Genomic DNA, 12,265 nt, shown 5'->3' on the forward strand with positions numbered 1-12,265 from the left:
AATTAATATTATTAATGTTCATTTAATACATGTTCTGAAGGCCATACCGGAAGTCCAAAAATGACTGAAGTAATGACATTACCATTAGATCAATCTTCAATTATTAGGTTGGTACAAAAGTAATAGCAGTTTTGGACCCTTAATTTTAAATCATTATACCTAGGCTCAAACACATCTTTATTTATCAAAATAGAACTGTTACAATCAACATGTTTTTAGCAAAGAGAACTAAGTTGGTTTATTCCTGGAGTACATGTGCTTTGGGATTTGATAAACTCTTGGAAAGCATTTTCTGCATGCTGCTGATTGCAGAAGCGTTTCCCTTGCAAAGAGTTGTCAAGATGCTTGAAGAAGTGGTAGTCAGTTGGAGAAAGGTCAGATGAATATGGCGGATGAGGCAAAACTTCATAGCCCAATTTGTTCAAATTTTGAAGTGTTGGGTTCTGAGATGTGTGGTCAGGCGTTTTCATGAGAACTGGGTCCATGCTGTTGACCAAAGCTGGTTGCAGGCATTCCAGTTTCTGGTGTATCTCATCAGTTTGCTGAGCATTTTGTAATGGTTTCACCAGGATTCAGAAAACTGTAGTGGATCAGACGGGCAGCAGACTACCAAACAGTGACCATGATCGTTTTTCGGTGCACCCTTTGGCTTTGGAAAGTGCTTTGGAACTTCTCGGTCCAACCACTGGGCTGGTTGTTGCTGGCTGTTGTTTAAAATCCACTTTTCAGCGCGTGTCACAATCCGATTGAGAAATGGTTCGTTGTTGTGCAGAATAAGATGACACTTCCAAACAATGATTTATTTGGTTTGTGGTCAGCCCACTTATCGAACTTTTACACCTTTCCAATTTGTGTCAAATGCCAAATGGCTGTAGAATGGTTGACGCTGAGTTCCTGGGCAACTTCTCATGTAGCTGTAAGAGGATCAGCTTTGATGAGAGCTCTCAATTGGTCATTGTTAACTTCCAATGGCCAGCCACTATGCTCATCTTCAAGGCAGAACTTTGATCATCTCCTTTGCAAAACTTCATGACCACTACATTGTACATTTGATAGCAATTCCTGAGCCACATGCATTGTTGATGTTGTGAGCTGTTTCCTCTGCTTTATGACTCATTTTGAACTTGAATAAAACAATCGCTTGAATTTGCTTTGTGTCTAACATGATTTCTATAGTCTAAAATAGATATAAAATCCAAAGCAATAAGTCATTAGCAAAAACACATGAAGTGAGAAATTCACATTAAAAGGATGTATAAAATAACCACATTTATTTAAGAATGTATTCCAATATCAAATGGCAAAGGTTAACAATGTAAAACCACAATTACTTTTGCACCAACCTAATTATAAAGTTATAATTTATTGAAGGCTAGGCTTTTAAATAGACACATTACATTCATTATGACTAACCCTTTTAATGATGTAAATTAAGTATTATAAATATCCATTGAATGAAAAAACCTCCGGTTCCAGATTGTCCAAAGTCACCAGACTGGAGTTTAAACTTAAGGTAGACTCCATAGCTCACACCACTTTTGCACTGTACTTTGTGTAATTCCTCCTTCCCAGAGTGGCTATTTTTTAAAATTTATTTTTAATTGGAGATTGATTGCTTTAAAATATTGTATAGGTCTCTGCCATACATCAACATGAATCAGCCATAGTTGTGTGTGTATATATATATATATATATATATATATCTCCCCTCCCTCTTGAACCTCCTTCCCACCTCTCCCCCCATTCCACCTCTCTAGATTGTCACATGGCATCTGTCCGATCTTCTGAGTCATACAGTAAAACCCACTGGCTACCTAGTATACATATTACAGTAACGTGTATGTTTCTATGCTACTCTCTCTTCTTCCCACCCATTCCTTGCCCCCTGGGTCCACAGGTCTGTTCTCTGTGTCTGTGTCTCCACTGCTGCCCTGCAGATAGGTTCATCAGTATCATCTTTCTAGACTCCATACATATACATTAATATGATATTTTTCTGATTTACTTCACTCTGTATAATAGTTTCTAGGTTCATATACATCATTAGAATGGACTCAAATGTGTTCCTTTTTATGGCTGAGTAATATTCTATTGCATATATGTACCACAGCTGCTTTATTTATTCATCTGTCTACAGACATGTAGGTTGCTTTAATGTCCTAGCTATTGTAAATAGTGCTGCAATAAACACTGGGGTACAGGGTGTCTTTTCCAATTATGGTTTTCTCAGGGTATATGCCCAGTAGTGAGATTGCTAGATAATATGGTAGCTTTATTCCTAGGTTAGGAATCTCCATACTGTTCTCCATAGTGGCTATGTCAATTTACACTGCCCCTAAACAGTACAAGGAGAAGACAATGGCAACCCACTCCAGTAGGTTAGGAATCTCCATACTGTTCTACATAGTGGCTATGTCAATTTACACTCCCCCTAAACAGTACAAGGAGAAGACAATGGCAACCCACTCCAGTACTCTTGCCTGGAGAATCCCACAGATGGAGGAGTCTGGTAGGCTGTAGTCCATGGGGTCACAAAGAGTCAGACACGACTGAGCAACTTCACTTTCACTTTTCACTTTCATGCACTGGAGAATGAAATGGCAACCCACTCCAGTGTTCTTGCCTGAAGAATCCTGGGGACGGCAGAGCCTGGTGGGCTGCCGTCTATGGGGTCGCACAGAGTCGGACACGGCTGAAGTGACTTAGCAGTAGCAGCAAACAGTACAAAGTGGCCACTTTGATGGGTGCCACACTCAGCAACATATTTAATTTCAAGTATATTTTTTAAAAGTAACTCACCATACCCTAATACTAGATATAAAAGTATATCTATTTCAAAAATATTCATATGTACCAAATGAATGAAAGATATTATCATTCCAAAAGCTTGTAATCATATTACTAGTCTAATAATTTTCACTTCTTCTGGTTGTTCAGTTGCTCACTCATGCTCAACTCTTTGTGAACCCATGGACTGCAGCACACCAGGCTTCCCTGTCCTTCACCATCTCTCAGAGTTTGCTCAAACTCATGTCCATTGAGTCAGTGATGCCATCCAACTTCTGTCATCCCCATCTCCTCCTGTCTTCAGTCTTTCCCAGCAACAGGGTATTTTCTAATGAGGCAGCACTTCACATCAGGTGGCCAAAGTATTGGAGCTCCAGCTTCAGCATCAGTCCTTTCAACGAATATTCAGGGTTGATTTCCTTTAGGAATGACTGTTTGATCTCCTTGTAGTTCAAGGGACTCTGAAGAGTCTTCTCCAATAGCACATTTCGAAAGCATCAATTCTATGGCACTCAGCCTTCTTTATGGTCCAACTCTCATATCCATACATGACTACTGGAAAAATCATAGCTTTGACTATATGGACCTTAGTTGGCAAAGTAATGTCTCTTGCTTTATAATATGGTCTCTAGGTTTGTCACAGCTTTTCTTCCACAGAACAAGGATCTTTTTAAATTTCATGGCTGTAGTCACCATCCACAATGATTCTGGAGCCCAAGAAAATAAAGTCTGTCACTGTTTCTACCATTTCCCTATCTATCTGCCATGAAATGATGGGACTGGATGCCATGATCTTAGTTTTCCAAATGTCGAGTTTTAAGCCAGCTTTTTCCACTTTCCTCTTTCACTTTCTTCAAGCTCTTAGTTCTTCCTTTTAATTCGCTTTCTGCCATAAGGGTGGTGTCATCTGCATAATATTTCTCTCAGCAATCTTAATTCCAGCTTGCGCTTCATCCAGCCTGGCATTTCACATGATGTACTCTGCATAAATGAAATAAGCAGGTTGACAATATACAGCCTTGACATACTCCTTTCCCAATTTGGAACTAGTCCATTGTTCCATGTCTGGTTCTAAATAGTGCTTCTTGACCTGCACACAGATTTGTCAGGAGGCAGGTAAGGTAGTCTGGTATTCCAATCTCTTCACGAATTTTCCACAGTTTGTTGTGATCCACAGTCAAAGGCTTTAGCATAGTCAGTGAAGTAGCAGATGTTTTTCTGGAATTCTCTTGCTTTTTCTATGATCCAGTGGCTGTTGGCAAATTAATCTCTTGTTCCTCTGTCTTTTCTAAATCCAGTTTGTACATCTGGTATTTCTTGGTTCACATACTATTGAAGCCTAGCTTGAAGGATTTTGAGTATTACCTTGCTAGCATGTGAAATGAGTGCAACTGTGCAGTAGTTTGAACATTCTTTGGCATTGCCCTTCTTTGGGACAGCAATGAAAACTGACCTTTTCCAATTCTGTGCCCATTGCTGCATTTTAACAATCAGTTACAAATCAATTACAGTTGACTAAACAAATCAGTTATTCTCAAAATATAGTTTGTAGTGTGACAAGGACTACTGGTTTGTCAACAACACAATATCCTATCTATATTTCTTCCTTAAAACAAAACTAAACCAAGATTTTTGGGGCAAGAATGTGCCTACACTAAAGACATTTCCCAGGCTCACTTGAAGTCAGGCCTGTCCACTGAGATGTAGGCAAACAGAGTCTTAACGGTTAGCATTTTTAAAGCGCGAACTAACCAGAGACCTTAATTGACCCTAATAATCCTAAAGAGCTCAAACTCCAACCACACCGGCTTACACCTGGGCTTCTTACAAAGAAGAAATTAACTTTTACGTGTGTAAAGCACTACAGTCAGGTCATGTTAACTTCTGCTGAAAGAAACTGTTAGTAGGCTACTGGGAGACTTGAGGCTCATTTACATAATGGATGAGGAAATACAGCTTGCTAGCCCAAACTGGTCTCCCTCCGTTTTTACATTTTATAAAGAAAACTTATTGGAACAGAGACATACCCATTTATTTCAATATATCTTGAGTACTACAATGGCCTGGGTGAACGGCTGCAAAAGAGACCACCAGGCCTAAAAAGCATAAATATATTTACTATCTGAATGGTTTTAGGGAAAAATGGACCGATATTTGATCTAAGGCATTACTATTCAACATGGAATACACAGATTGGCAGTTTCACTACTATCTAGAAGCTTGTTAAAAATGCAAACTTTTAAGCCCTACTTCATTCCTATTGCATCAGAATTTCCAGGGGGCAGTGGCCAGAGTGATTCTTATACATATCAAAGTCGTCTCTAGTGTTCTAATGTACTTGGGACTCCTGTGTGGAGATGCTGATCCAACATCAGCAGAGGAAAGCCCTGAGAGTTTGTCTTACAAACAAGTGCCCTGGTGAAGCCAATGCTGCTGGATGATACTTGTGGTACTGCTACTGCTGCTAAGTCACTTCAGTCTTGTCCAACTCTGTGCGACCCCATAGACGGCAGCCCAACAGGCTCCCCCGTCCCTGGGGTTCTCCAGGCAAGAACACTGGAGTGGGTTGCCATTTCCTTCTCCAATGATACTTGTGGTAGCCCTACTCTAAAACTGCTGCAAAATATGCAGTTTTACAAATGACTGAAAGCTCTCCACTTAAAAATTAGTGAGTTACTGAAGGACATTACACCTGGTATTGGTAAAGAGAACTGAGAACATATTAGAACTTATTAGCACACTGTGTTCACTAATAAGGGATTCCCTTAGAAATCTGGCCTCCACTTGTCAAGGACACAAAATACAAAACGCCTACTGATATACGCATATGAAGACAGCATCAAAAAGAACACTGTTACGTTATGATTGTGTCTGAGTTGTCATGTGATACTAGCTACTTTCTTACTAATTATAAATTAGAATTAGTTTACTTTTTATTACTATTTACTTTGTTTCAAGTTGTTTAGCTATCTCTATGAAAATTATTCACATGTACAGCAATAATATTTTGACCTAAAATTTTCATATAACTAAACATTCATGAATTATGCTTGTCTCTACTGATAAAGTCGGAGAAGGCAATGGTACCCCACTCCAGTACTCTTGCCTGGAAAATCCCATAGATGGAGGAGCCTGGTGGGCTGCAGTCGATGGGGTCGCTGAGGGTCAGACATGACTGAGTGACTTCACTTTCACTTTTCACTTTCATGCATTGGAGAAGGAAATGGCAACCCACTCCAGTGTTCTTGCCTGGAGAATCCCAGGGACAGGGCATCCTGGTGGGCTGCCGTCTACGGGGTCGCACAGAGTCAGACACGACTGAAGTAACTCAGCAGCAGCAGCAGCTACTGATAAAGTAGGGCTTCCCTTGTAGATCAATTGGTAAAGAATCTGCCTGCAATGCAGGAGATCCGGGTCTGTGTCCTGGGTCAGGAAGACTCCCTGGAGAAGGAAAAGGCAACCCACTCCAGTATTCTTGCCTGGAGAATCCCAAGGACAGAGGAGCCTGGCGGGCCACATTCCAATTGGGGTTGCAAGAGTCAGACACTACTTAGTGACTACTGATAAAGTAAGATGCTTTTATAAACTATTCTTTGTCATCAAATTTGCTTTTTCAGTAATTTTTCCTTGTTATTACTGGATTGTTTTTCAATAGTAATAAAAAATGTATGAGAAAGAGCCTTTTACTCTGCCTCAGTGAGTTATGGTAATAAATATTTCTTGAAATATCATTTCAGGAAATTTCTTTTAACATCAAGTGAGACAGCGTATGATCTCTCTCTCTCTTTTATACATATTAATGGTGAAAGTGAGTATTTGGGGTGTTTCAGTAATTTAAACACCAAAACTTAAGAGAAAAGATTACATCCTGAAAAAGATATCTGATGCAAGATTAGGATAAGCCTCAGAAACTGAGGACATAAACACAGTATTCAGGATGATTTGAGATGGCACAGAGAAGAACAGAAGAGTTTTAGGAAAACTGAAAATATTCTTTAAGTATAATGGGAACACTCTACCTGTTCCAGACAACCTTGTCAAAAGCGTGCTTTTCATTAGCATTTTGACTCCACGTGAAATAAACATCTTGAAACTGATTTTGTAAAACAACTTTGATTTAAAGTAAAATATAGAGAAATATAGACAAATAAACAATACCATTTCCCTTTCTTTAGTAAAGATAAGAGTGTGAGAATAATCAGTGTTCCCACATTTACTTTCATGATACAGACTTGACACCCTGCATAACCTGGAATAAAATGTCACCATAACTAATCGTATTCTTCTTCTTAATCTCTACCAAAAACCTAAAATATTACTTTTTAAAATGAAAGTTATACATGTATCCATATGATAACGCCCAACAATCAGATTCTAGTACAATGCTGCATTGACTCCTCTTTAAATAATGGCTTTCAACCTCTAACATTACCTGGAATGCTACCAAACTCATTGAAACACAAAAAAAGTATTTTGTAATGTAGCAATATATATAGAAAGCAGAAGAATATTCAAAGTAAGATAAAGAGAAGGTCTGTTATCAAATCAGCTATCAGGATATGAATAAATGTGTAATGCTCTTATTAGAAAGAAGATCTAATTTGGAGTTAACTGTACAAGTACAATTTAAATAGCTTTTTTTTTTTTAACATTAGAAAAGTCATATTCTCATTAGCTCTTGGGGAAAAAAAGGAAACATTATATAAAAGGCACAATACTATGACATTTAGCACATATAAAATATTGTTCCAATACTCTCATTAAGTGAGCAGGGTTTTCAAATTTTAGTCAATATTTATGGATTATATGTATATTTCAAGTAAAAAAAATTAACATTTCTTAGCTGGGCAAAAATTCACATATTTTCTAAAATATATATATTATATATTACACATACCAGGGCTTCCCTGATGGCTCAGACGGTAAAGAATCTGCCTGCAATTTGGGAGACCTGAGTTTGATCGCTGGATTGGGAAGATCCCCTGGAGGAAGGCATGGCAACTCACTTCAGTATACTTGCCTGGAGAATCCCCATGGACAGAGGAGCCTGGAGAGCTACAGTCCATTGGGTTGCAAAGAGTCGGACACAACTGAGCGACTAAGCACACAGCATACACAATACTATATGCATAGGTATGCAAAAGATTTTCTGCTACACTTCATAAAGGCTTGAGAAAAAGCAAAACAAGACTGAGAAACTGGAAAACATAAACTAAATGAAAAGGGAGCAATAAGTATGAAATAGAAAAAGTGAAACAAATTAATAAAAGTAAAAGATCATCATACAGTCCAATTGTTTTTAAACATGGATGCTCATTAGAAACACACCTGGAGCTTTAGAGAACAGCAATACCTGAGCATCTGCATTTTTCAAAGACTTCCAAGACAATTCTGTTATGCACCTGGATTTTAAAAAGTGATTACAAGTTTTTTTATTAAATGGTAGTTTTAGAGATGTACAATTTCCTTTAGTATTTATCGTAAAGATGGTTTGGTGGTGCTGAATTCTTTGAACTTTTGCTTGTCTGGAAAGCTTTTGGTTTCTCCATCAAATCTAAACAATAGTCTTACTGGGTAGAATATGCTTGGTTATAGGTTCTTCCCTCTCATCACTTTAAATATATCATGCCATTCCCTTCTGGCTTGTTGAGTTTCTGTTGAGAAATCAGTTGATAACCTTATGGGAGTTCCCCTGTATGTTACCGGTCGCTTTCCCTTGTTGCTTTTAATGTTTTGTCTTTAATTATCATCATTTTGATTACTATGTGTCTGAGTGCTTTCCTCCTTGGGATTAGTTGATCCATTAGTTTGACTTAGTATGAATAAAATGCTAGATTTCTAATTTATATTTACTCAAAACTGATATAGTTCCATGTATTCTGGCATCTAGTATTACTGCTAAAAATCTAGAAAATTTATTATCTTAGTTTTAAAAAATTTTTTGAATGAGGCTTGAAACTTCTAATCCAATTTTGAGAATATAAAGAAATATTATGTTGTAAAAAAAATAGGAAGCTAACAAGTGATACAGTATTATTAACTAAAGTACAGATTTTGTTCAAATTTCACAAAATTTTATGCTAGTATTCATTATTTGTTTTCATATCTTATTCAAGATTCCACATTGTATTTAATTGTATTGAGCAGCTTTAGTCACCTGCAACAAATTCTGGTAAATTCTCTTCATTTTTATTCTAGTACAAATATTTTCTAATTTTCCTTATTATAGCTTAGATACAGCCATCATTAAAAAGTGGACATTTAATTTCCAAATACATGGGATTTTTTAAAAAGTATCTTTAACATGAACTTCTCATTTTGATACTAATTTCTCATTTAAATGTTTTCTTCTCTGCAATCATTCTCTGTGTTTTTTTCAAGCTAACTTTATTGAGACTTTCAGTGACTCAAAGACCTCTCTTGGTAAAGTCACACTGCACTTGAAAATATGTGGCTTATTTTCAAATACTTTTTGATACTGATTTCTAACATAATTCACAGTGATAAACAAACAGCCTTTGTATGATTTCAATACATTTTTTGCACTTTGTCTTATGTCCCTGGATATGTTCCAGGGTCTCCTAGCTTACAGTCTATGGGAACTTGAAAAGAATTTGTATCCTACTGTTGTGTGAAAATTGTATGAATCCTACTTATGTTGAAGTGGTTCACAGTGCTTTTCAGGTCTACTATATCCTTCTATGTCTCTGTATATTCACTCTGTTAATTTCTGAGAATTTGATACTGAAATTTCAACTAAAAATATTTATTTACTTAAAAAATAATTATACTATATAGTAGAACTATATATAACCTTGTTCTGTATCTTTCAAGTTGCCTGTAAATGTGTTATCATACTTTTCATATTAAAAAAATAAAAATGAAAAGTTAACATTTTTTTATTAAATATATATGAATGATATAAAAAAGGTACAGTAACTACATGAAAGTTAAGTAAAAAGACAGAAGGTAACTGATTGATAGCATGCAAAATATCTCAAGTAATAAAGTAATGAAAACTAGGTGTGGCTAATTAAAGATTCTTTTACATGCTTTTCATTCAAAGTAGGAACTATCTCCTTTTCCCTTGAATCCAGGCAGGTTGTGTGACTCTTCTGACCAACAGAATATGACAAAAGTGACAAACTACCAGCTTCCCAATCCAGGCCTTCAGAAACCAAAAGTTTCTACTTCCTGTCTCTTAGAATTCCTTTCAAACCCAGCTCTGAAAAACACAAGTCACAGAGAAGCCTGTACAAGTGACTTGATTAACAAGCTTGGCTGAAAACAGTATAAGCTGCCAGCCATGTGAGTGATCTATAAAGCCTTTAGAAGATATAGTAATTTTTTAGATCTTAGAAAACATAGAATGAATGGAGAAAAAAATGGATGGAAGAGAAAAGGGAAAAAATAAAGAAGTAAAGCAGGGAGGGAAGGAGAGGAGAGAGAAATACAGCGTAAGAAAAGGGGAATATTCTCTCCTAAATGCTTCAATCAATTTAAAAAAATTTTTAAATCAAAATACACTGTATGTGATCATTTTTATGGTTGAACACATTTTCATGGGTAAACACAGTTACCTGTAAAATGCTATGTTTCTTAGTTTAAAATAAGAATTAAAAGCGTAAAGAATTTGAATATATATACACACATTTTATTTCAGTGTTTTAAAAGTTCCTAAGAATATTACATTTTCTGTATACTTCTCAGTCAAAAATATACCAAACATAAGTTTAGAATAAATTATGCAGTACAAAATAATCTGGAAGACAACCTCATAGGAGCATTGTGAAAAATAAAAAATAGTCATGTATAAGAGAGCAACTTATAAACCATTAAATGATGCAAAAGTATAAATATAGTTATCTTATGTCTAGAAAATCCTCTACTTGCTTCCCTCAGCTTTGATTGCTTAAGTATAAATATGGATGTAAACATAAATATTTATGTAAAACAGGAATAACATGATATATGCCACATACTATTCAGGGCTCAACTCTAGTGTCAATTCCTTTATTAACCCTCCCTTAAACAATCTAGCCATTAAAAAAAAAAACCCTTATGAAAATAAAAAATATAAACTTCATGAGAATAGGCATAAGTGGTTGAAACATTTGAATTAATTTCTTCAGCTTGCCACTACTGACATTTCCATTAAGTAATCATAAGTACTAATCTAAAATACCATGAGAGGTAGCTCTTAACATAGCACTGTAATCTTGGGTCTAGAGATTTATCAAAAACATGATAATTCCTGACAGACTTTTCCCAATCTACTTAATTACTTGGACAAAGAAGTCTAGCAGGCTACAGTCCATGGGTTCACAGGAGTTGGACACAACTTAGTGACTAAACCACCACCACCACCACTTAATCGCTTACTGAACCTCAAAGAAAATCAAGGAAAAAATTACAGTTTCCAGGAAGAGATAACTTACAGTTACAAAATAGTTAAGTGATTGCAAAGATATATCTATAAAAGACTAAGCAGAATTTACACCGCATTCCTGCCATTATGTCAAAACATTAATGACTTCTTTTATCACATTTTCTATCTTTTAATCTTCATATAGGGCATTTAAAACTGCTGTGGCTTGAATAGTAGTGTCCCCTCAAAATGAACATGCCTCTAATGCCCAAGTAGGAGGTGAGAACCTTTGGAGGTATTTAGCCCTCAAGTATCGGAGATGGCAATGGCACCCCACTCCAGTACTCCTGCCTGGAAAATCCCATGGACGGAGGAGCCTCGTGGGCTGCAGTCCATGGGGTCACTATAAGTCAGACACGACTGAGCGACTTCACTTTCCCTTTTCACTTTCATGCATTGGAGAAGGAAATGGCAACCCACTCCAGTGTTCTTGCCTGGAGAATCCCAGGGACGGTGGAGCCTGATGGGCTGCCGTCTATGGCGTCACAGAGTCGGACACGACTGAAGCGACTTAGCAGCAGCAGCAGCAACAGCCCTCAATATGGAATCAGCACCTTATAAAAGACCCCACAGAGCTGCCTTGCCGTTCCCAGCAGGTGCAGATACAATAACAGGTCTTTAACCCAAAGAAGGTCCTCACCTGACCAAGCTGGCACCTTATCTCAGACTTCCAGCCTCCAGAACTATGAGAAATAAATTTCTATTGTTCATAAGTCACCCAGTATCTGGTATTTTATTATTGCAGCCCAAATGGACAAATCTAAGCCAAAATCTTAACATGTTCTAAATGTATATGAATATGGCAACAAGATAGGTTCCTTTCTTTTATTCCCACGTATCAATGAAAAGCAATAAGTTGAAAAACTTACCACAGCTTTTAACGTAAGTGTCCATAACTTCAGCACTGATTCCATTTGGCCCATTCTCACTTGGTGCATATTTTCTGAAAAAGTTCTGAAAAGATGTTTACATGTTTACAAATTCAATCCTTTAAACAAATCAGGCATTTCAAAATTGTAAATAATGACAAACAGGTGTCTGGTATAAAAG

The 12,265-nt window shown here is 36.8% G+C and overlaps 1 protein-coding gene across 1 annotated transcript in view; it reads right to left on the minus strand.

Annotated features, from left to right (window-relative positions):
- PIK3C3 (phosphatidylinositol 3-kinase catalytic subunit type 3) overlaps nucleotides 1-12,265 on the minus strand; it is a 165,828-nt gene that overhangs the window by 40,079 nt on the left and 113,484 nt on the right. Inside the window, exon 20 of the mRNA XM_055559404.1 lies at nucleotides 12,085-12,169. Within this exon, the coding sequence (XP_055415379.1) occupies nucleotides 12,085-12,169 (85 nt within the window). The remainder of the gene's footprint in view (nucleotides 1-12,084; nucleotides 12,170-12,265) is intronic.

Source organism: Bubalus kerabau, chromosome 21, assembly GCF_029407905.1.
Source record: "Bubalus kerabau isolate K-KA32 ecotype Philippines breed swamp buffalo chromosome 21, PCC_UOA_SB_1v2, whole genome shotgun sequence".
NCBI classification, from domain to species: Eukaryota; Metazoa; Chordata; class Mammalia; order Artiodactyla; family Bovidae; genus Bubalus; species Bubalus kerabau.